This window comes from Fulmarus glacialis, unplaced genomic scaffold (assembly GCF_000690835.1).
Source record: "Fulmarus glacialis isolate BGI_N327 unplaced genomic scaffold, ASM69083v1 scaffold15189, whole genome shotgun sequence".
In the NCBI taxonomy this organism is placed as follows: domain Eukaryota; kingdom Metazoa; phylum Chordata; class Aves; order Procellariiformes; family Procellariidae; genus Fulmarus; species Fulmarus glacialis.
In genome coordinates, this window is record NW_009232730.1 from 5,649 (window position 1) to 31,946 (window position 26,298).

At 40.0% G+C, this 26,298-nt stretch overlaps 1 protein-coding gene across 1 annotated transcript; it reads right to left on the reverse strand.

Annotated features, from left to right (window-relative positions):
- Window positions 1-1,298: 1,298 nt before the first annotated feature.
- ABHD3 (abhydrolase domain containing 3) lies at window positions 1,299-25,074 on the reverse strand. The gene is given in 8 exon segments (XM_009585046.1): window positions 1,299-2,069; window positions 10,528-10,693; window positions 10,778-10,826; window positions 11,495-11,668; window positions 17,410-17,522; window positions 20,378-20,423; window positions 22,178-22,360; window positions 24,884-25,074. Coding segments are annotated over 8 exon segments (1,101 nt in total). The 3' UTR covers window positions 1,299-1,890.
- Between the last annotated feature and the right edge of the window lie 1,224 nt (window positions 25,075-26,298).

Sequence of the window (26,298 nt, forward strand, 5' to 3'; positions counted from 1 at the left end):
GGTTTTATTTTTATTAATACTCGATGCTGGGTTTTGAACAGTACTGTACCCAAACAATTTTACAAATATAATGCTCAATACACTGTTTATTGCTCATTGTTTTTGTATGAACATAAAAGCTGGAAATGAATGTAAGAATAAATAAGGCACCCTACTAATATGCTGATTTCATGTATTGTAGTGCACAAATTTCCATTTTGCTTTTACAAGTCACTTTTCTATTTTCCTTATTAGAGAGAAAATAACTCAGATTTTATTAGTTGGGAAAGGACCAATACTTGTCTGAAAAGTCAAAACTTGAAAGCACTTTCTCATTTTTTAATTTAACCTTCCACCTTACAAAACTAGCTTTCGTATAGCATGTCCCAATTTCTTTTTCTAAAGACAAAAAGTATTTTTGTTCTTCCTTTGCTGTTACTAGGAAACATGCCTTGCAAGAGGACTGTTCACGTACCGCTTGAGACAAAAGACCTGACTTGCTTTTTTATCCGCGTTTTCTTCTTGTACTGACCCCACTCAAAAGAAAAAAATAAAAATGCAAAGGCATCTTTCCTGACTTATCTTGTGTGGCTCGGCCCAAATCAGTGACCAGCACAAGGCGGGAGCTCCACAGAACCTGGTTAAAAGCCTTTTTTTAATTTCAGTATGCCCTAAATTAGGACTTCCCAACAGTTTCAAAATACATTCTGTCCAACTGTCTTTTTTCCTCAAAGGTCCATGTTGGCTCTGAGTTGTTTCAGGGCTGAGGAGAACAGTGATGCCCCGGTCAGCCTCACAAACTCGTAAGCCACTCGGGCAGAAACCTGTTTGCGAAGGCTTCAATGATTTGACAACCTATTGCCGAAGTGCTGACAAATGATCAAATAAACGAACCAGAGAGACGGGGCTCCAACCTCCCACCCCAGCTCCCAGCTTTCTTTAAACAGTTTGTTAGATTCTTTTTAGAAATTATCTGAAACAATAGCAGAGACAAAGGGTTCGGATAATTTTTTTTTTTTTTTTAATTTAAAGCAGATTATATCATAATTTCCTGATGTTCTAATGTTTATTCTTTAAAACTGAAATGTTCTTGCAGGGTAGTATAAACATAACAGATAGAATCATCAAGTTTACCAGTTATATGAAGTAATGTATTACATTCTATGACAACACCCAGCTTTACATGAACTTTGAAATGCAAGATGTCTTTTAATTACATAAGTTATTACAGTACTGTTGTAAAGGAATCTTTTGGTTATATGTAAACACTATAAATTAGCTGTTTAAAAAATAATCATGTAAGACAAATATGGCATTGACATAGTTTAAAAAACAGTAACTAGCCCTAAATCTGAATACTCTCAGGATAGAACAGCAAAAGCAGATATCAATCTAATGCTATGGAATAACATGCTGAAATTTTGACTTATTTGACGAACCAGTGCTTCTTTGTGTTCCCTCCTTCTTTTGTTTCATACTTTAAGATTTTCACCATCAGTGCCCTAAGGAATGGGCCAACTTGTACTATGTGTGACAGGATAATATGTGGTATTTTGAGTGTTGCCTTTCTAATATTAAGAGCCACCTAAATTAAGTCTCCTAAATATGTACTGGTTTAAATTAAAATCCTGAGGAATTATAATCTGTTTACTTGATGGTTTTGGTTAAGTGCAATTTGATGTATGCAGAATGCTCTTTCATTTCAGGTCATTCTTAGTAAGGCATATTAAAAATAAATACAAAAGTGACAACATAACATTTAGTTTCTTGCTACAAAATCTTAGGCAAAAAATATTTTTGCATGTAATAATGGACTTTATCCATTTGCTGGCTTACAGGAGTTAAAATTTGTGCATTAAGCTTAACTGCCCTTGTCAGAATGTGCCACTGTGCTATAATAGTGGTCCAAAGCTACATGCTAAAGATTTTGTCTCCATGCTCAAACATAGCTTGCACAAACTGCTTGAAGACTCTGTCCATGTAAGTGCACTTCCTTGGCCATATTCCTTCCAGAAAACCAATATGGCCTCCGCACGAAGTCAGAACCAAAGCAACGTTTGCATTTTGTTTGGCAGTTTCTACTGGTATAGCTAAAAGGGGGGAAAAAATGTTTTAAGTCCTTATCCTTCTATGAAATGCCAGCCACTGAATAATTTCTTTTAAATGTTTCTCATGTAATACATTTATAAATATGCACAATATTAACATATGCTTAAATGCACCACAGGACGTAGAACCATAGCTGTGTTAAAAACCATTTCTCTCTTCATCATTAACTCATCTGTGTGATTTTTCTGGCTGTTGTAAAAGCTTCAGAAATCACTGGGCTTCATCTTTCTTTCAGTCCCACTGATGGAACAGCATCCGTGTTAATGCATACTTACGATTTGGTATAAATAGTGTAAGTGAAAGGAAAATCAAGCCTGTAATTTTTAACCTGTGTTGCAATATTCAACTTTGGAAGAACTGAGGAACTAGGACCTTATTTATGAATCCTATTCTTTTTGTAGGAGACTCCAAACACAAACCCTTTAATGTCATGATAAGATTTTGTCTTTAAGATATCCTATCAGCTAATATTAAAGAAGATCCTAGGTTATTATCATCATTATATCTGATTTGCCATTAATTTATACCTGCACGTTTAGACCACACCATGCAAACACACTGGGAGAGGGTTCTTGCCTTGAGGAGCTCAATCTAAATACGCACGGTAAACAGAAAAAGAGGAAGGGCAAACAACTGCATATGGACACAGAAAGCTGTCCCGTGTCATCCAGTAGGTTAGTGGTTCTTTACTGAGTAGTGACTGCTAGAAAATTATTTAATTTAGAATTTAGATTATTAGACCAGATACTACAAGGATTTTTCTTTTGCTGGGTCAGCTCCCTGATCTGGTTCCCCATGTTAATGCCAATATATGAATGGCCGCAGGCACAGTCAGATGAGGACTGCGGTGAGGTGGTCCTTTTAGTGACAGCTTACAGTTAGCTTGAAGTCATCAGTGAACTACACCTGAGACATGCACTGATCTTAGAATGTGCAGAAGGGGAGGCTTCAGAAAACTGCCTCTTATTTTGAATATGCATAGATGTGTAGCTTAGTCAATGCTATCACCTGGGCAGTTGCCTTTGTGAAAGAAAATAAAGGTTAGTTTGTGCAGACTGACAACAGAGAAAGCGTATGACTTTACAAATGGTATTTCACTGTGTTGGGATGACACTATTATCACATGAACTGGTTGACACAACAGCGGAGCCTCATGAAGCTGTGGTGTTTGCACTCTTGATATAAAAATTAAGTTATTTAAGCAAATTCCTCTGGAGTTTTAAGTATGCTAAATACACTCCTGAACAAGCAGAAGTCTCAATACACTTCAGTAAAGAATGCATTTTAAAGTTGCAGTTTTCAAATAATAAACTTCATGGAAAGGAAAAAAAATAAAATTCATACGGATTTTTTGATTATTCAGGATTGACAAAAAAAACGTTAGCAAAAGACGACATGCTCTGTCCAATAGAAGGGAGTAGTAGGAATTTCACTGTATTGTCTAAAGAAGGTTATGATTCCACAAGAAAATAAATCTGATTTTAGGTCATACACTGCTAAAGTAAAAATGCCTTGGTACTACAACACAAAGCAGCGAATCATTCGCAGGATTTCTATTGCTGCCTTATTTATTAAAATGTATTTTTGAGGAGAGACTTTTAATCTGGTTCACTTTTTGGGGGGTTCAGTTGTCCACGTCCCTTTCTGACTGAACTTCCTTCAGAGACACCCCCCACTCACTCCTATTTCTAGGAGCGTGCTTTCCTTTACCCCTTTATACATTTGCTATCTCAAAGGTCATTATCCCTGCATATCACTACCTTCTTTTTAGCTGAGTTCCTTACTTTTGAGTGCTGGCAGACGCCTTGATGTGTGCTTCAGATGCCAATTTGCATTCATTTTCAGCAATTAGAGTAACAGCACGGCACCCGTTCCTTAGCCAAAGAAGGACCCCCAGCCAGAGTACGCCACTCAAGATCTTGAATGCAATGACTGTGGTGAACAGATGCGCAACTTAAAATAGATCAGGGCAGAAGCACTGGACCTGCCGAGTCAGGGGAGCAGTCTGTGCCTCAGAGGTCCTTACTAGCAGTGCCGGAACGACATGCTCTGTTCCACTCCAGAGCCTCAGCATGGATGCTAAACCAACTATATCCGTAGCAGGGTTAGTGTCTTTTATGAATGTTGCGTTATAAGGTTCCTGCCCGTAAGGTAAGGTACTTGATTGTGCCCTGAATGGAGCACAGACTGAGCTCCAGAGAGCAACGGGGATTCTTTTGCAGAGTACATGAGATTCTTTGCTACTCAGTGCTATTCATTTCTTTCACTCTTTTCCTCCTTTCAAAGTTGCATGAATCTAAGTAGTTTATAGATTCCAGCAATTAGTAAGTGATTTTGATTCTTTACTAGGTGGAAGAAACAGTGCTTCTCACTGTCTCTACAAAAAGTCCTTGACTTTTCCTTTGTTCAGCTGGAAAACTGAAAATACTATATGCAGTATCTGGGCCTTTTAAAGCAGTACTGAGGCAAGACTAAAAAGAAAGTCAATGAAATAAAAGCCTAGGGCCTGCCAGCCTTGACTGGGAAATAGCACAGGCTGAAAACAAGAGATGCAGAAAACAATGTCTTATTTCTTGCAATCCAGCACATGCATCATTTTCAGACTCCAGACTCAGCAAGCACTTGTCTGGAGTTTTGCCTCAGTTAATCTGCCCAGCAGTCTCTGATCTGGCTCCCTTGGATTCTGTGGATGAACACATTGCCATGTACAAATACTGTGGCTACAATTCATGTCAGCTTCTGCCGACGGAATGGGAATTTGCCTACTTACCTGTACCAAGCCATCTGCTCCTCTTCCCTCTAGTAGCACATGGGCCATGTTAAACAGAATCCTGATAGTGAAGTGGGGATCAGACTCAAGCCTGAGTCTCCCATGCCTGCTTCAGGCAATGAATCACACTTTCCATGGCCATTCTGCAGCTGTCTCCCTGGTCACTGAGGGGACTAATGGATAGGCTTATATGCAAAGGTATGGGGAGGAGCGTGAGGAGAGACAGACTTGATCTCCAGGAATCAGAGACAACATGAGAACTCCATCGATCCTAACGGATGGGGTTTTTTTTGTCAGACTACTGTCAAAGGATAGAGAGAAATATCCTTTCTTGCCAAGAAAGCGCTTTGCTGGGCGTGTGGAAGGGAGATGACAGTAAATGTCTCCTCTGCTGTGTCAGCCCAGCTGGGGAAGCCCTTAAGGCAAAGCTCACTGTGACCTCTGCATACCTGTCGTTCAGAGACTGCCAGTGTAATGATACCTCCCAAATCAGTTTGCTGGTAGTTAATTATTCATTCCCAAACTGACTGGCAATACTGTAATGGGTGCCATGTGCCACCTGCCTCCAAACAGTACAGCAGCTCTCTCCTAGAAGCCTACCAGGACTAGGATGTGGGTTATCTTCTGTGCCAGGTAGGTGCAAGCCACAGGTCTTTACGAATGTCATCTTCCCCATCTTGAAGTTCTCCCTATTCTAACTAACATGCATTTACAGCAGAATTCTGCCACAGATGATCGCCGTTATCTCAAGCTGCAGCACTGTGCTGAATATGCAGTCATTTGCTTCCATCTGCAATGGGGATTTTTAGTAGGTGCGAAGTTTGACCTGCTGTTACCTCTCTGCTTTTACCTCCCCTGTGGTGAACAGGAGAGCCTGCCATTGGCATAGTCAGTCTTGATACAGTTGGGTCACCACTGGTATGAATTCTTCCCAGCAGAGTTTCTTGCTCTGCAGCTTCTCAGGAGAAAATTGAAAATGTGTTGCTCTCCAGTGCCAAAATGCAAATGATGCTTGGCAGTGGTGTGGTACTTTTCTTAAGGCTGTTTCTAGGGACTGTTAGCCATCCACAAATAAACCCACAATGCAGTAGAGCAAATTCTGCAGTGTAAAGGGCAGATGAATGGAACACTGGATGTGATGCACTCTAGGATATAGGATGGCATGCCAAAAGATACTACTGTTCATTTTTGTGAACGTGTAACCTTGTACTTATGCTTCTACTGACCAAAATCTGTACTGCTGTTTCATCCAGCAGGCACAGACCTGTTATTTGAGATCACAGAACCACAATGCAAATACATATGTGCAGAATTACCTTCTTAAAATCAATTTGTTGTAGTTTTTTTTCAAAAAGTATTTTTTAAAAAAGAACAATAGAAAAACATACATGTGAAGCAGCATCGGCTTAAATAAGTCATTGCTGTCAGACTATCTGTTCATTGTTTGGTTGATTTCTTCCTTAAACTCTCTCTCTCTCTGTCTCTTTCCTTAAACTCTTACCCTAATTGTTATCCGTCTGGCCATTTGGTCTCTCCAGACAACTTCATTCAACTGCACTGTTTACATAATAGGATGCAAAATAACACCTAAGAGCAATTACTTCAAGTTTGGATTCAGAGGGATGGAAAAGGTGCAGAATGTTCAATAAAAAGTATAACTGAGCTTCAGACATTTGGCCCAGTGGATCAGGAGGGAGCTGGCATGATATCTAGCTTCAAGGGCAGGCTTTCAGCTTGGGCACAACACGCACCAGCAACAATTGGCTAAGCATTAGTACAGTGAAATTTAAGTCAGATGCCTAATACGCTGCTTAAAGTCTCTGAGGAGAAAAATGCCACTTCATGAAAAGTTAAACATGATACTGATAATGAATGCTGTCATTCCATCTTCTTGATTTTTGACACTTATAAAATAAAAGGACTTGACTTGGTTATATTACATATTTCCTGAAGCAATGGCTCGTTTAAATTAGTTATGGTGAGAGAAGTGTCATGCAATGAAGAAAGCATTTGTTTTCATTAGTTAGTATTATGCAATATAAGAACTGCATTCCAGAATTAAGCTACAGATACATCAGCTGCCAAGCTCGATGAACTTTAAACAGCAACATTAAGGAAGGACTGCAAATTAATTGTTTCCTCCTAATACTGTATTGAGATCAAAGGGCACATTTTCACAATATATTCAAAAATAATTGTTGGGAAGTACAAAGTGTACCAAAAAGCTACATGAGAAGAAATGATCAGGTAGTAAGAGGCAACAGAGACAGCATCTGCACTTTTTAAGGGAAGTCTCTCTTTAGGTCCGTATTGTGTTGTGACAAAGCAGACTTGGGTTTGTATCCCCCAAGCTCTGTTACAGGAAGATAGATGTGGCTGGGTTTATAAAGGACATTTAAACACAAAGGAATTCTGGCACAGCTTTCTCCCTAATGAGTTTTCTAGGCCTGTTCCCCAGCTGTCGGAAACTACCACTATCTACCACACAGGTGGAAGGTAGCTTAAAAGCTGGTAGGCATTACTGGGAGAGATGACGCATGAAATAACCAGTCCCCAAAGTCAATAAAAGGCTGGGGTCTGGATGAGAAAAAAATTTGTGGCTTTGAATCCATTATACAGTTGTGAGTGGAAACTGCCTCTGGTTGCCACAGGCTTACACGTGTCCACACACTTTTACATCAGAAAAAACAAGCCAGTTACCAGAATAAAGTCACCTCTCAGAGTAATACCAGCCCATTATGTTTGCTAACATAAAACAGCCCGCAAAAGCGTCAAGATTAATGAATTCCAGTAACTAATGGCAGCAGCCATAATTTCTAGGCTGCTAATCAGGGTGCCCTGTGTCTCCTGCCAGCGCAACTTTTCACATTGAGGGTACATAGCACAAACAAAAAAAGGAGCCAAGGACAGACACACGTAACAGAGTCATGCTATTAGCTGTAAATCAACGTTGTCCTGGTGGCCCTTTCTAAGGTGAACTTGTCACCACAAGGACAATGATTTACAGCCAACAGCATTAGCTCTGTGAACAAGGAATAAATGAATGCCTAACCACCCAAACATTTTCATGGAGAAAGGCTGCTTAGGGTCAGAGTTTAAGAGAGGATGGACAGTCATTACAACAGACTCTAACATTTCTTGTTCCAGAAGTGTTGGTGCTTTACCTAATGCCCCTCTATACTGCAAGACTTCTAACGCATTCTAACAATAGGTTTGATACTTAAATCTTACACAAGAGACCATCCCTATAATCCACTGTTCACCAAGTTGTTGTGTTTCTTTTAAAAATTAGCTTCAAGGGAGGAGAGATCTGCCACAGCTGTACTCTAGGGGACTCAATCTTTTGGCTAGTCAAACTACACAATCACAGAACTGTTGAGGCTGTAAGAGACCTCTTGAGATCATCTAGTCCAACTCCCCTGCTCAAGCAGGGTTACCTAGAGCAGGTTGCCCAGGACTGCGTCCAATCAGGTTTTGAGTATCTCCGTAGATGGAGACCCCACAACCTCTCTATGCCAGTGTTCGACCACTCTCACAATAAAAAAGTGTTTTCTTGTGTTCAGATTGAATTTCATGGGGTCAAGGTCAATGGTTCACTCTTGAGAGCTGGAGATTGTATTCTAAAATGAAGAGACAAGGGGATGGAGTATCGGCACTAGCTTTAATCTACTAATAAAAGTCGCAGTCCCAGTGATAATAGGCTGGAAAAGGTTAACGAATCCTCCGGGGACAGAGGCACACTGGTTCACTGCTGTTACTTGGGCTAACTAGCTAGCTTCCTCCTGCCACAGTTACTACTTCACTTTAGAACAGAAACCACAAACTGCATTAGAGCTAAACATAGAGATGAAGCCATTGTTCCCTCTCTAAGATACTTGGTGGCAGAAGCATGGCACAGCAGACCACCCACCTTGCGGTACTATGGGGAAAGTCATCCCGAGGGTCATAAGACCCATAAAAATTTATCTTCAGAATCACTAGCCAGATTTTATATTTGGACACAGATTTTAGGGTCACAGCCCCATCCATTCTCATTTTCAGGGCATTATATGCTTATAACAGAAACAGCAACTGGCCACTTTCAAGGAAAAAAAAAAAAATCCCACAGAAGCTAGTAAATACTAAGGGACTAACTCTGTCTCAGAAAGTCCCTGAAGCACAAATTATTAAAGGTGGATGCAGTATTCTGGAAGAATATTGCTATGTTTGCCCAGATTTTTTTTTTTTTTTAAGCCTCTGTTTTGGCCAATGTAAGGGATAGGTCTTTTGGCTAACCCAGAGTCACCATTTTTTCCCTCATATTAGGTGGCTGTCACCTCTTTATATTGTTCATGCATAGCATAGATGCTTTTTGTTCAAGAGGAGAAGAAATCAGACTGTCTTTTTCTAATGCACTCTACTGAAGTGGCCCTTTTCTCTTCATGTCACATTTGTCTCTAACAGGTCTTCGAACTATAAATAGTAATGTAAGTGTGTGCATGTTTCTGTATGCGTTGTACATCTGTGCACAGATAAACAGTACACACATACACAGAGTCTCTTCCAATCCCTTTGTACTTCTGTTTGCTGTTCTAATCTGTTTGCCTACTGACTTTGGTTTCATGACTCATTCTACAAGAATCTCACTTGACTTGTGGTGGCAGAAGAAAAGTTCCCTGAAATAAATCAAGTATATATACTTCATATTTAAAGGTGTCAGGTGTTCACTGCTGAAGACCGTCCCCTGAACCAGCTGTTCGTTATAGTGGTTTTCCTCTACATTACATTAGCTTTTGTTCTCCCTCTCTTCTCAGACACTATAACCAATACACAGACCGCAGGAACAAGCGTATCTTTTCAAGACAGTTAGCAACAGGGTTTTGATCTTCAGATCAAAAGCAGAATGTTCATAATGATCACATTTGGCAGAAAATAGGAAGAAAAGGGAAAACAGTTTTCAGCTTATCTTTTACTGGCTGATATTGCTGCTTCATCTTCTAGTTAGATTCTTATTAATTTCAATGTGCCTCCTTCTAGGAGCTCACCTTATCTATATCTCTTCCCTTACCCTAAATTTTGGCCTAAATGCTAACTTACATTTTTTCTTACTTCTAATTTTCAGGGACTGGAGGTGGCATTGAGATCAACAGCTGAGGATTTCAAGTCATCTAAAACATAAGCAACTCCCAGACATTCTTTGTAGGGACTGGATTGAAAAATGGCAATTAAAAAAATCCTTGTTTTCACTTTCATTGAACTCTGAATGTCTACAATCCAGACATCTGAATCAGAGTTCCTTATTATAGGCTCTCTTCGTACTTAGTGAATAAAAATGGGTGCTTCTGAGAGGGCAATACATCTGATATCTTCTTTACGGTGAGATAACTCACACCCTAAATGTGCATATTTCTTTCTTTTGACCGTAAAGAGTCTACTAATGGCTAATGATTGCCACCCCATGTGCTTCTGCATTCTGTACTAATCAGATCTCTCCATCATCAGCTGTTTTATGAGTGTCTTACACTGTAAGTAAATTGCAGGACTGATCCATCCCTGGAGGTTTTGATCCTATGTACAAGTAACATTCAAATACACCTCCACGCATAGGTCTGAGTTAATTCTCAGACCTATGTAGTTTGTCTTAATGGTTGCATATACAGATAAATAGATTTTTAAAAACCTAAACTTACCATGACCTGGTGAGAAAACATCATCCAGAGAGTTTAGACATAACACTGGAATTCCTACTGACTTCAGCTTGCGACATGGGCTAGCATCTTCGTAGTAATCATCAATTGTACGGTAGCCAAACATGACTGAAGTGAACTGCTTATCAAATTCTCTAACAGTTCTAGCCTGAAGTACAGAATTCAAATAGGGAACTATGTCAGCATTTGGAAAACAGCATCAAGCTAAAGCAGAAGTAACATTTTCACATACCTTCATCACGAGATCCATATCAAATAATTTCTCCAACATTTGTCGATGCCTAAAAAGAAAGAGAGAAAAATTGGAGGGCTTGTTTTTTGTTATATAAACAGGTGTAGAAGTCCTCTGCTTTACAGATACATTTATAGAAATAACTCCCTAACAAGAACATGCTTGTTTTTAATTTTCTGCCATATTAAAAATCTGTCTGGAATCCAAGAGCAGAAGAAAAGAATTGTTCATTCATATACAGGCACATCCAGCAACACAGTAAAAATCTACATAAGCCATGAGAAAGATGCCAAAGATAAGAGAACTAAATATTTGGGAATACAAAATACACCCTAATTTTATAAAGCAGAGGATGAACTAGTCCTTTCCATGCTTTTGCAGTCAACACCAACTTAAAAGAATTAGTATATATACATATATGCTCAAAGTCAATATGTGCATGTCTAAAAAATTAAAAAATGCATTCACTTCATAATGCATATATATAGAAGTACATTGGTCTTGTGACTAGTCCCTTGCGGGGCAGAGAAATTTAGTCACATTGATGACAATCTTTCTTGCAAAAGTCCTCTTGATTTCAAAACTTACAGAAGAATGCACACAAAACAGCTATGTGAAGTGTTGTTACAGCATTAATTTTGCCAATATTATTATACCTGCTGTAGATCTCATGCTAACATCCTTCCACCTTGCTAAATCGTTCAGAAGGCAACTCACCTGCTGATAGAGGATTGTAGACAAGTAGTCAAGTAATAGTTGAAAAGAAGCCAGTTTAGTGGCTTTTCCAGAGATTCTACAGATTCAAAAACATTCCAACCCGCAGAGAAAATTGCAGCTGCCATTAAAGGAGTGTCTCTGCCAGTTTTGCCCAGGTAATTTAAAAGAAGCATGCTACAAACAGAAATGAAAAACAGAAACATATATACTATCAAATTGTTTGCTTCAATTTAAAGCAAATATAACAATCAGCCACCTTTTTGTCTGTTTTTCAGTTGTTTCTTGTATCAGCCCTACAGCTGTGCCTAATACTTCTAAAAGGTAGTCAATATAATCAACATATGACTCATAAAGTTTGCTTTCTCCCTCTACTGTCAGAGAGGAACTGAGTGCACTGTGTAGGATGTGGGTAGGAGTGCATTTAGAAATAAACAGAGATATATTACTCTTATTTGCATCACTAAAAGGGAGGTAAAGGTGAAATAAATCTATCTTACTCATGGAACAGGTATTCCCAAGTTGTTAGTAAGTTTTACCGTTTTACAAGCTCTTGATCTTCCTGATCTAATAAATATGATCAGTGTGCCTGACAAATGCAAGCTGCCCCTGGCACGCCTGCCTCACTATAAAACTGTCTTTGAGTTGAAGGTAATGCCTTTAACCCACCTCACACATATGAGACAACACAGCTGTTTTTTAGCACAAAGTATGTAAAGAATGAAGTGTTGGATAATGAATAAAACTAGCGAAACAAAATTATGAGCCGAATAAATGGCTTAAGTCTTGCCTTTCTGACCAATTGCAACTTACAGTCTCTACTGCTAATGTATAGTTGAGTTGAAAAAAGGGGAGAGTTCACCAGTACCTGACCCTTCAAGTGTAGAAAAATTAAAGTAGCAGGAAGAGAATAAAAGAAAAATACTAACAGAAAAGCTGTAAGTCTTACTTTACTGCCTGAGGCCCCAAAGTTTACAACCAGCATTTTAATACCAAGCCTTTAACTCAAAACATTACAAGTTCTGCAACTTAATATACCTCCCTGGACCACCAATACTCTGTACCTTGGCTTCATCTATCATACTTCAGGAGACAGCAACCTTTAGCAAAGACATCATGAACCAGCCTGCCATCACAGAGACTTTATCCCCATGCACTACCTACCAGGTCATAAGACAGCAGTGTAAAAGGGAAACTAGTCTTTGGTATTACCAAAGACTTGCCAGTTGGTAGGAACCAGCAGCTCCTACAGTTGAACCCAATGAGGAAAGTCACCTGTGGCATATATAGGAGTTAGGTAGCATATCTTCCCTCTCACCCACAGAAGAGGAGGAACCTGTGAGTCACCAGTTTATATACTGTAAGAACACTGAACCATAAATCAATTTTTAAAAAGTTGCAGTAGTAGAAGAAGCCACCTCTCTAACAGAATTCACAGAATATATGTGGTAGAGAGAAGGTTTAGAAATCTTTTATGTTAGAAAACAAAGTCCCCTTCCAGAATAATACATACTGAAGATCAGTAGAACATGTGGGCTTTCATTTACGTTTACACCTTTGTGAAGTGAATGGTTACTTTTCTTCTTCATTGGGCAAATGTGTCCTATATAGATTAACCAGCTATTCCGAAAATTTTGAAAAGGGATAGATAATAAAAAATATTGTAAGATTAAGACAAGTGGGTGATTTTCACAATATGCCCCTGGTGAGATCTCTGCTCCTGCTTAATTTTAAACATGCAAGTGTTCCAATTAATTTTGAAGCATGGAAACAGTCCCCATGTGGATGATTAGAGACTCTTCCAGTTTTCTGTACATTAAGCATATGCTTTCTCTTTGTGGTTCAGGACTTTAAAAACATCTCGGAAGAGAAAGGTGGAACATCTTGCCTAAAATCGCCCAGTGGTGGTGGTGGTGAGGTAAAAGCCAAGAACACAACACAGATCCCCTGTGCCATACTAACAGACTTCGCCACTATTTAGGATACCATAACTAGATTAAACCAAGGACAGAAATGACACTAAGGGCTGAACTGGTCTCTTGTACCAGTCGCAGAACGGCTAGCTTCTACTGCACCTTCAGCCCTGAAATCTGGTTCTTCACCTAGTACACCCCGGCCCTCTTAGTTCTAGTGTAATGGTGCACCACACATGAAGCTACCCCTGAAGAACTACTTTAAGTCTGTATCTCATCATTGAAACAAGCCTCTACTGCAGATGCTTCTTTGGCTTTCACCATTTCCAATGAAATGTGTTTTTGCAATACCTCATGTTATTTCATGTTTTGCATGCAAAAAAGTCTGAGCTGGGGAGAGATAGCATGCCAAGTGAGACAAGAGCCAACAGGTTTGCTAACCTTGTGAAGAAGAGTTTTAAACTAGGTTTATCAAGGGATGGAGAACAAAGCCTGAAGAGAAGTGAAGGCCTGGCAGGCCCTGATGAAACACCCAAGGGATAGCATAATGGGGGAGGCTCTCACGCTTCCCTGAGAAAGCAGCATGACTGCGGACCATCTCATGTGCCAGTACATACACGAACACACAGCATGGGAAAAACAGAAGGAATTAGAAGTCTGTGCATAGTCACAGAACAAGTTTATTGGATCACAGAGACAGGGAGGACTTGCAGGCAGACAAGACTATGCTATGATGGATGCAAACAGACTCTTCATGAAGGCCTTGAAGGCAAGGAGGAGGGTTTGCACCTTAGACAAAGGAAACATTTAAATGCACAGAACTTTTCCCTGGTGCAGAGGGAGCAACAATTCAGAGCCAATAGGTCAAAATCAGCTGGGAGGCTAACAAAGGGGATATCATGGTGGGTGTCTGCTACAGACCTCCTGATCAAGAGGAGGAATTAGAGAATCCGTGTCTTTGGACAGCTAAAAGAAACTTCATAATCACCAGACACAGGGAACTGTAACCATTCCAACATCAACTGCCACAGCAAGGCACAAGCAGACCAGATTTCTGGAGAGTATTGAGGACAATCTTTTGATACACAATCAATGACCCAAATAGGGAAAATGTTCTATGGACCTGCTACTCACACGTAAGAAGAACCCGTCAGGTACGGGAAGGTGCAAAACAGTCTTGGCCGCTAAGAGTATCAGATGGTGGATTTTTAAGATCAAAAGTGAGTGGGGAAGGTACGCAGCAGAATTACAATACTGGAGAGAGTTGGCTTTAATTTGTTCAGGGATCTGGTTGGCAGGGTGAGATGGCCCTGATGGGCAAAGGGGTCTGGGAGAACTGTTTGACCTTAAGGATAACTGAATATAAAGCACAAGTCATGTGCAGGAAGTTGAGCAAGAGTGGGAGAAGACCAGAAACAAAAAAACTCCTGACTGAGTTCAGGAAGGAAGTATCCTGAAGGTAGAAGGGGGGTGGGCTGTCTGGGAGAAACAGTCATTGCCCAAGCATGCAGGGATGCAGTTAGGAAAACTAAAGTTCAGCTGGAGTTGGAACTAGCAAAGGATATGCAGGACAACAAGAAAAAGGCTTCTGCAACAAGAAAGGCTTCTGTAAGTACATTGGTACAAAAAAAGGCTCAGAACAAACAACATCCACTCCTTTCCCCTCATCAGTGAAGCCAGTCATCTCATCATAGAAGGCAATCAGATCACTTGGGCATGCTTTGTCCTTGATGAATCCAGTCACCTTCTTATCCTTCATATGCTTGGAAATGGCTTCCAGAGGATCTTCCCAAAGAACTGAGGTTAGGCTGACCAGCCTTTATTCCCTCCTGGGACCACTATTCAACAGAGCAGGGAACCTAGTGACAAAAGATTTGTACAAAGCAGAGGCTACCTGTCTTCCCTGTCTTTACTGCTGAGGTCTGTTCTCAGGCCTACTAGGTCCCTCTGCCTAGTGGCAGAGTATGGGAGAATGAAGTATTACTTGTGGCAGAGGAAGATCAAGTTAGGGCCCAGTTATGCAAACTGGGCATAAACATGTCAATGGGACCAGGTGAGGTGCACCAAAGCTCCAGAGAGAGGCAGCCAATCTCATTATGAGACTGCTCTCTATGACTTTTGAAAGGTTGCAGCAACTGTGGGATATTCCTGATGCCTGGAAAAAAAGGCACCAACCTACAAGAATGGCAAGGAGGAGGAAATGCAGGCTGGTCAGCCTAACCTCAGCACTTTGCAAATATCCTCTGGAAGCCATTTCCAAGCATGTAAAGGTAAAGAAGGTGACTGATAACAGCCAGCATGGATTTACCAAGGACAAAGCATGCCTGAGCAACCTGATTGCCTTCTATGATGAGCTGACTGCCTTCGTTGATTAGGGGAAAGGAGTGGATGTTGCTTATTTTGACTTTAGCCAGGCTTTTGACAGCCTTCCACGGTCTCCATGTAGCTAAATTGCAGGGACATGGTTTGAATGGGTGACCTGCATCGTGCGTGGAAAACTGACTGGACCACTAGGCTCAGAGAGTTGTGTTCAGGAACTTGAAGTCCAGCTGGAGTGGTTGGACCAGATGCTAGTAGTGTTCCTCAGGGGGTCAATAAGGGGGCCAATACTGTGTAACGTCTTCATTAACTGGATGATGAGATGGAACACACCCTTAGTAAGCTTGCAGGTCAAATTGTGGGTAGCGGCTGGTGAACTGGAAGACAGGGCTGCTGTTCTGAGGGACCTCAACAGGCTGGAGAAATGGGCTGGCAGAAACCTCACGAAGTTCAACAAAGGCAAAAGCAAAGTCCTGAACCTAAGTCAGGTTAATGACTGGATAGAGAGCAGCTGAAAGAGACCTGGGCAAATGGAACACGACTTAGCAATGCACCCTTGCAGCAATGAAGACAACTAACAACATGCTGTGCTTTTTTAGTAAAAGCAAAACAAGCAGGTCTAGGGAAATGATTATTTCCCTGTATTTGGCACTTACGAAATTGTATCTGGAGTACTGTGCCCAATTTTGGGCTTCCCAGCAAGATAGACACTCACATACTGGAGAGATTCATAAGTCTTCATACTGAAGACACTGGCAAAATCCCAGCAACACAAATGAAAAAAGATTGGCCTGATTTAAAAGGCTTCCAAGTTACTTATTTGTTTGATTATCAATAACTATATAGCTTGAACAAATCTGTATTTATCCCAAAGCTCTTACAAGTCATTAGTAGATTAATGTCAATTAATCTACTGTATCTGGGCTATATCTGCCCACCCTCCATAAAATTTATCAGAAAGAAGGGAAGTCTCAGAAAGTTACCGCTATGTCTGCAGTATTTCTAATGGAAGTTCTCCTCTCCTACGATTTTTGTTAAAGAGGTTGTCTGAACATTTCTCCTAGCTTCTAGCAGTGATTTTTCTAAGAAACTGTGCTATCATTGTCTGTTCTAGCTGTGCTTTCTGGAGAGAAGCCAGGACAGAGCAAGGCTTAATACCACATGCTGTATCAATCCATACTCATTTCAACAACAATACTATTTGCTTCTGAGCCAGACAGAGCAGATACCCATATCTCTTCCAGCTTAACCTATCCACACACTGCAGAACCCAGACAGAGTGAAGATAAATCTTGTAATTTCCAGAGGTTACTAAGAAACATGGCATGTTAGCTCTAGTTCCTACTTGTCATCCCTCTGTTCCAAAGACGGCCTCCATAGTTTCCAAAGATTGTATTGCCCATGTGTTTGGCTGTCAATCTGTCTGTTAGTGTTTCCTGTCTTTCTCCACCCCCCCTCAATTTTTGAACATTGGCCAATTTCGACCTTCCCTGACACAGAGCTAAAAGCCTCAAAGATACGAAGTTTCTGAAAGTCTTCTGAATATTGACTGTTGGAGACAGACCCAGGTTACTTGCAGTTCAGTAAGTACGGCAAGCATTGCAGAGTAATGATTTACAGTCAGGCTACAACAGTCTTATTTTACGATCATAGTCAAGCTGAGACTTGCGTTACTTAACACCTTACCCTCCCATAGAAACACCGGCTGCCATGAACGGAGCTGAGGGGTGCAAGCTGTGTACGTGGTGAATAACGGCCTCTAAATCCTCTGTGTTAGCTGCACAGTAAGTCCGTGGTGTCTGTAAGGAGTCAGAGGGAAAAATGCCATCATAAGCTTTTGTATTATCCTTTAAGGACAAAGCAAACTGAACAGTGGGCCATTTATATAACGAGATAAATTTAGCATTTATCGTGAAGCTGCCGAAATGGCAAATATAAACCCAGAGCGTTTCATGAGGAGGTGGAGGAAGGAGTTATACTTGTTATCATTACAAAATAAAACAGGTGACAAATATCTTCCGTGTCTGCAGCCCCCGGGTCATTAGATGAAATCTGAACACAGAGCCACGAGCTAAACTAGACAGAACTAGATCAGAACTAAATAGGCACCGATATTTTTAAAATACCCCGAGGAAATGAAAACACATCATAAAGGCTGCAATTTACAGAACGGAAAGTTTTAATGACAATTTTACCATCTTCATGCACATTCAAATGCAGAAGAAAATATTAGATTTCAAGTTCTGTCAGCTAGCATTTGAAAAGTAGCCAATATTTAGATTCTGCACACAATACAAGCAAATAAATAGATAAATAAATTCACCAGTGCCATTTACCTAATTTACTAAAATACTCTGTTAACTAAAGCAGTGAAACACCCATATTATCCCTTCTCTATCTACCATCAGCATCTCTTCACATCTTTAATTGGGACTTGGAATGACTTCCCCTGGCATCACCGGGATTTGGGTAACCCCTTCCCTGCTCACTTGAAGGATAAGCACAGCTTTTGAGCCTCACCTGCACAGACAACTGCTACAGGCCACAATCTGGGAGACTATCTGGAGCAGTATACCTTTTAGGCACAGTAAGAATCACAGTAAAATAAGTTTTTTCTAATGGTGTTCTCTAGATTTCATCTACAGCACCAGAGAGCTTTTAACTATAGAGTTGCTACTAAAAGTGTTAGTGGCCTTGACTTAACTATAGGTAGTGGCTGGCCTGCCAAAATTCAGTATAAACATTAAAACTAAATGTAAAAATACTTAGTTATGAGTTAATTGAAGTTATTTGTTGTCTGAAGCAAGAATGTTTTTTAAGGTGTTTTTTTTTTTAATTGCTTTCAGTTAAACAGCCTGGATATTTGTGGGCAATTTTAACAAGTTTAATTAGATGAAACTAATTACTTAAAACACATTTAACAAGAATATTGAAATGTTGAAGTCAAAGATTAAAAAAAAGGCAAGAAAAGCTAAAACGGGATAATTAAAACTGAAGACGTTCTTAATTTCCATTTATGTTGCATTTCCAGTTCTCATCCACATGAATCACTCTTCACTGTTTTACACCCTAGTAATTATAAACAGCGTGAATGTGTTTTATTTTAATTAAATTGTCAAGTTTACAAGGAAAAATAAATTATTTTTGGTAACTAGGGTCTAATGTATTCTAAGTGAAAGTGTATTTGATTAAAAGTTTATAAAACTAGAGAAATATGTTGCATTTTAATTCCAGTTAATTCCTGACACTTTAATGTCTATCTATCTACTCATTGTATGAAGATATTTTCAAACACCATCTTAGCTCACATTGGCTGTGGTCAATCTAATATTTGATTATTCCATAACAATAATTCACAGTAACTTTCAATAACAAACAAGAACAGCATTTTAAAACTGATTTTTTAAATAATTATTATTTGGTGTAAATTTGAATCTCTCTTTAAAGAGACTAGAAAAAGAACTACTTGCATGACTAATTTCTACTGTGGTGCTCAACTATGCTTCAAACTCATTAACTAGGGATTTTATATTAAAATGTAGAAACCCCTTTGCAGAAAATGTGATAATTTCAGCTGGTTTGCTTCGCAATAAGATCTTATAAAGCTTAAAGATGTAAATCCGATTACAGTAAAATACACACAATGCATCCAAACAAGAGATCTTTTCTCTTAACAATTCAGAAATTCATCAATAAGGACTTTGTGTATCTCAAAACTGCTTTGTAGATCCATCTCCAAAAGTATGCAGGAAACTACTCTTAACATGGCAATATTTGCATTGAAATGCTTTATCTGATTATGGGAAAACATTCTGAGCTTTTTAAAGTTTGAAACCAGGGGACTAAAAAATGCAAAACAATACCGAGTATTATGCACATTCATTCCAGCTGCAGAACCGTCAACAAAACGCATACGAAGAAACAAAGCTTATTCAGCAATATTTCATCATGCCTTGTCTCTAGCTGCAGAAAATGTTTAGCTTCACGACTTTGTCATTTGTGGAACTGCCAGTTATTTCTAAGCAAACATGATATGTCTGTCCCAAACACAAAAAATGTCTTTTGTAGCTGAGTTTGTGTCATAATTGCTGAGAAAAATACAAGAACACATTTAACTTTTTGGATATGGCTATCCATAAAAATCTGGTTCATTAATTCAATAACATACAATATGGATCAATTTTAATGGCACAACTTTTTAACCATATCAAAATCTAGTTTAAACTCATATTGGCCACTGGGAAAGTAATTATGACTGCTTATATTTGGATTTGTATGTTAAAACTACGGAAGAAAATTGCATTGATTGAACAGAATTTCTTGGATGTGTGCATTTTAGATACTACAGTATTTTTGGAAAGAAAAGTACAAGGATTGTTCATTTTAATGTTACAGATATTAATAATTTAAATAATTTCCTAAAATGAAATGCTCACAAAAATTGCGTGTTGACCAGTTGACCTCTGAGTTTTAAAATAAAAGATGAATATTATTGGCACACGATTGATCTGCCAGATGACTAGACTCTCTTCTCTGCATTTTCAACATATGCTGAGAGTTTCTCTCATTTAAATCCAGCCGTACAAACAGACATGAGTGATTCCATATATACCGCTTATAAGTGAGAGAGGTTTATCTTAGAAGTCATCCTTACCAAAAGATCCTCACCAGCAATTCCCCGATTGTTAAAAACCACGCATCTAAAAATTGAGACAGTAAATTCAATTATACACATTGTTCATTCCACTAAAAAAGATAACTTAAACACACACACAAAAAAAGAAAATGCATAAAGAAAAACGAGCCAGTTCTATGAATAAATTCAGCACATAAATATTTACAGTCCTACAGATCCTAAAGTCTGACCTGTGTGGAACAACCTTTATACCAAAACGGAGTTCACTGAAGTCAGTGGGACTCTATATGAGCTCTGTGATGTGCCGGTCAAGGTCAGATTGCAGGATGAGAGCCCCAGGGTTTGCCTGAAGATGGTACATGCATCTTGTTCTGCCTGCACCCTGGGCTGGCCAAAGACGAGCCGTAAGCTCTGCCAGTGCAGGGCTGAGCCTCAGGCAGAGCTCTGAAGGAGAACGTCAGAGATCCATGTGTAGACATCCTCCAAAGCTACATAATTGTATTAAATAGCAAGAAATGAGCCAAATCAAAATTATAATGACAGCTGCATCTAAGTTGCAGGTTCTTGGGGATGGGATTTTTTTTTTGTCCGGTATAACAGAAGTTTCTGTTCTTTCTATGCTGTTGGGAGTCTCTGAATTTTCTAGCAGTATTACCGTGATTTAAGGATCTATGCTTTCTTAATAATTATCTTACTTTTCTATTACTCTTCTACCATCTCACTGTAATAATTTTGTTAAATAATATGTACATATTTTAGATGGGCTAAAGGCATGAAAAATTACTTATTTTGGTATTTTTCTCAAATGTTGCTGTTTAAAAACAAAATTATAGCATTCTGTTGAAATCTGACCTAAAGCTCTCCTTTTTAATGCTATATCTTCTTTTCTTAGGTGATCAAATACAGATATTTCTTTCAGGAATACTTACAAAATTAATAGTAAGAAGTTGTTGGTTTGAGGGCTTTCCTCCTCTGATATTTGTAACTGGTAAGTTTTAAAGTGATTTTAAAAGTACTTTGAACAGTTAAAGTGCTACTTTACTTTCATAATTTAGTAAAGCAGTTATCCAAACCTCCAAACAGAGAGGAGATAGCCAGACATGTAGATAAAAGCTCATATATACATATTTGAAGAAGTTATTATAGTCAGTACCAGAAGCCAATCTGCAAAGACAAAATGTAATATTCCAGATACAGTTCCTGGAACAACGACAACTTATTTTAAAGCACAGCAGCAGCAATATGATTACATAAAGGAATCTACTCATTGACTAATTCACTTATTTTACCCAACTCTGACCAGAAGTCTTAACAACAAAACTAAATTAAGCAGTGACAAAGGTGACAAACCTCTTCCTTAACCACCGCCAGTAAGAGAGGGCTAGCTCTCCTTTCTGCACTCACGATTTTGAGGCTGCTGAATCAAGCAATTTTGGCATTCAGAAGCTGACCTCCTCTGAGGCCTGCAGCCAGCAACCCATCCACACAAGTCTTCTTGGAGCTGAATACAAACCCCTTCTCTAGAAAGTGTAAAGGCAACACAAATACTGGTATTATAATTTAAGAAGCAGCAGCAAAGGCCTATGCAGACTTGGCTGGCTTTCACTGCAATCTCTGGGGCACGTCTGTAGATACTAGAACAGCCCTTCCGAATGTACTGCCTGTTACATAATTCTACCATTATTATTACTACTACCGTTACTTTCTTACACAAACTAATGTCTTTAGATCTCATTTGCCTTCGGAAGGCACCTTATACATACTTATATCTGATCTTATTAGAAGCAGCAAAATACTAGCAATGAAATACAACAGCACCTATATCCCAGCGTGTTGCTTTGATGGATCATATGAAGAATATAGGATTCCTTGCTCGTTCCTGTCAGGCCAGGCAATAACAGGACAGTGGGTCTTGTGCTGGCATCCGGATAATTTAAGCTGTCATTATTATCAAACCAATCCAACGAAATCTGTCCTCCATCTGCTGTTTTAATGAGCTCACTGAAAGGCACATTTCAAGACAACACTGATTAGGTTGAAAAATACATGCATACTATTAAGAGTGCTTACAGTGTACAAATTACCTGGTATGAATTCTGCATTTTTAATTATTTTTTAATACTCAAAGTGCCACCTAACTAGGTATGTTTGCATGTTTACCATTCAGAAAGAGCCATGCCTACAGCTGACATGAGTTAGCACAGTCAATTTATGGAGTAATTCCACAATTCACAGTAAATGAAGAGCTGGCCTTTCATGAATTTCTGCTCATGTACTGGAAGCTTGTAACTAATGTGATTTTTGGCATTGCCTTCTCTTTTATATAGGCTTGTGTACTGCAGATTTCCTTTGGATCATCTGACAATCTTTTGATAGCACACTGGGCAATGCGTTAAACATTTATGACATTTTTTCTCTTTATCCAAAGAAGCAGCATGTATAATGGATGGCACTTTGTTACGTTTTAAACACATGGAACTCAGACACACACTACTATATCTTTCACCCTGTATCTCCACAAACTTTGCTAGAATGCACTCTTAAACCATATATCTTAAGAATGCAACAAATACTATAATATCCCAAGAAGATAAGCATGCATTAAACAATGACAAGAAGGTTTCATTCTTTTTTTAGAAACATATAGCATCTTCCCTCTTCCTGGCAATGAAGACATTGTACGAGAGAGTTGGTGTAGGAACTATCAAAATGTAAGCCTACCTTGCATTTGATTTTTCATTTGAAAGTCTTGATAGCACCTACTCCAGATTTTAAAGTTCATCAGCCTTGTTGGACTCATTAGCTCAGCTTTGCCCTTTTTCAGTAATGGAAAGTAGATGCAATGCTGGTGTGTACTGCCAACACAATCTCAAATGGTGCAAAATAAGCATTGCCCCATGGAACTATGTTTCTTCCCTCACAAACCTTGAAACAGAGAGTATACAAGAAGGGCTAGAAAAAGTGGACATGGCCATACCACTGAAATGTTTCCTAGTTACTAAAACTAAGGGAAGCTGCTAAATGCTAAATCTATTCTACCATGCAAACAGAGCTGAAACAACTTGTGCTGCATCCAGGTTCCGGCGCATAAAAGTACTTCTCCTTAGGTCTTGTGCCAAATGCCTCCTTTGCCAGACTAAGTCTCATTTCTGTGTGAGAGAGATCAGCTGAGGACAAACAATAAATATAAGTTTTTTTCCTCTTAGAATTTAGGCATCAAAGAACACAACATAAACCTCACAGGTAAAAGTTACTCTGAAAATCCCAGAAGTTTTATATGTTCAACACAAGGCTGAATATGGCCATGCTATGGTTAAGGTAGAACATGTTGGTTCAAGGGACAGATACAGTGATTGCATGACCTTTGCAAAATGGTGGCATTCAAACACCAGAATATTTGACACACCAGATGACTGTGCTGCCATCCAAAGGGACCTCAACAGGCTGGAGAAATGGGTTGACAGGAACTTAATGAAGTTCAATGAGGGGAAGTGCAAAGTCCTGCACCTGGGAAGGAACAACCCCATGCACCAGTACAGGCTGGGGGCTGACCGTCGGGAAAGCAGCTTGGCAGAAAAGGATGTGGGGGTCCTGGTGGACACCATGTTGAACATAAGCCAACAATGCACCCTCACAGGAAAGAAGGTCAACAGCCTCCTGGGCTGCATTAGGAGGAGCGTTGCCAGCAGGTCGAGGGAGGTGATTCTTCCTCCCTATTCAGCACTGGTGAGGCCACACCTGGAGTACTGTGTCCAGTTCTGAGCTCCCCAGTACAAAGGAGACATGGACATACTGGAGAGAGTGCAGCAAAAGGCCACAAAGATAATGAAGGCACTGGACCATCTCTCCTGTGAGGAAAGGCTGAGAGAGCTGGGACTGCTCAGCCTGGAGAAGAAAATGCTCAGGGGGATCTTATCAATGTGTTTAAATATCTGAAGGGAGGGTGCAAAGAGGATGGAGCCAGGCTTTTGGCAGTGGTGGCCATTGACAGGACAAGAGGCAATGGGCACAACCTGAAACACAGGAGGTTTCCTCTGAACATCACGAAACACTTTTTCACTGTGAGGGTGACAGAGCACTGGCACACGTTGCCCCGGGAAGTTGTGGAGTCGCCATCCTTAGGGATATTCAAAAGCCGTCCGGACACGGTCCGGGGCAACTGGCTCTAGGTGGCCCTGCTTGAGCTTGGGGTTTGGACAAGGTGACCTCCAGAGGTCCTTTCCAACCTCAACCATTGTGTGATCCTGTGAACGTATGACCACATCAGTTCCTATATTGTCACCAATATTTCAGTGCTCCAAAACTCTCTGAGCTAACGTAGGCCCATTTGGGAACTTTGCCCTTTTAAACCTACTGTATATTGAATCCAGGATAGAGATGGTTCCAAGTCTATGATGGAGTTGTAAAGGCAGGCATAAAGCAAAAAAATGGGCACAAGCTTGAGCAATGACGGTAGCTGTGACACAGTCAGAGTAAGGTAACCTGGCTGCCAAATCAATTACTTTCCAGAAGAAAGGCACTTACTTCCTGTACTGTACTTGAGGTCTAGAAGTGATAAAGGGACGCAGGAGTGTCTGCACCCGACCTTCCCAGCACCAAATTGTGGGATAGTAAGTTTCTGTCACAACAGGGCAATATTCCTCCAGAAAGCGGCAGAAACGGTCATTGCTGGCCACCAGCTGCGGTTTCTAGGAAGAAAGACTACAGTCAGGCATGGGCATTCATATAAAACAAACGAACAAGCAAATAAAAAAAGAAATGAAAGCTTGTTTAAATCCTCTCCCAGTAAACTGATTTCTTTCATATAATAATTTGCAATGCTTTTTCCTTTCACGGTAAAGAGATAAGTAAATGAAAACGAAAGGAAATGCCAAAATGCCCAACTGAAAAGTGAAACCCACTAAACATAATGGATTCCTTACCTATTTCTAATAACATGCTATTCTAGCTCTACTTTTACCAGCATTGTATCTTTCACTGACAAATCAAAACCACACCATCTCACAGTAGGTGAGAAAGATTTTATGGAATCAATTTTCTTGCACCACACAGAAATGACGATTAATCCGTGTACTTTGACTGTGCACCTGCAGTACCTATTTTAACCTGGTAGGACACTCCTCCTCCCATCTCATACTACGGTACGCAACTGCATTGGTTACTCATCTCTAATAATGCTCTGCATACAGAGATTTTTCTTACAGCTTCTGTTTGTATACCAATTAAGGCGGAAATCCCTGTGTACCAAACATCTCATCTTTTAGCAACCACATTTCTTAAACTTCTCTTTTACACTGACTCTCCAACACGCAAGCGTTAATAAGACAATAACAGATGCTTTGAAGAAAACCGCTACGCAGTGGTAGTGGCACATCCTTCCGACCTTTCATTTTTCTCCTCTGACCAAAACCAAGCACCCTGTTCTCGATGAAGAGGAAGGCTATGTTCTCAGTGGTTCAGTGAAGAACTGTGGCAACACACGTCTTCAACAGTCACAAATCTTTTGATACGCATATTTTCAGTTGATTAAGCTTTCAACGAGGCGCTCTTACCACGGGGCCACTTTAGATCAGATCAGGCTCACCGTATCCAAGCAATTTGCGAATGCCTCATTTACTTGTGAAACCACACTGACGAGAAGATGTACATGAGTGTCTTAGCCCCCCAAAACACTCTGATAGCGGCTCCAAATGTGTCAACGATGGTACCGAAGGCAGACGCAGGGGCAGCAAACTACTTAATCGCCTGCCCTGTCAGTAAACCGGCGAACAGGTCGGGTTTTTGTTGCGGAGGGAGGGCTGCTGACCTCCCTTTCCAAACCGTCGCCCCCAGCCAAGCTCTCCCCCTGGTACAGCGGCATTTCGGGGACGCCTCAGGCCAGAGCCCCTTCCCCTCCCAGGCCGGGCGCGACCAGACGGGCTCTCCCTCAGGCCGGCCGG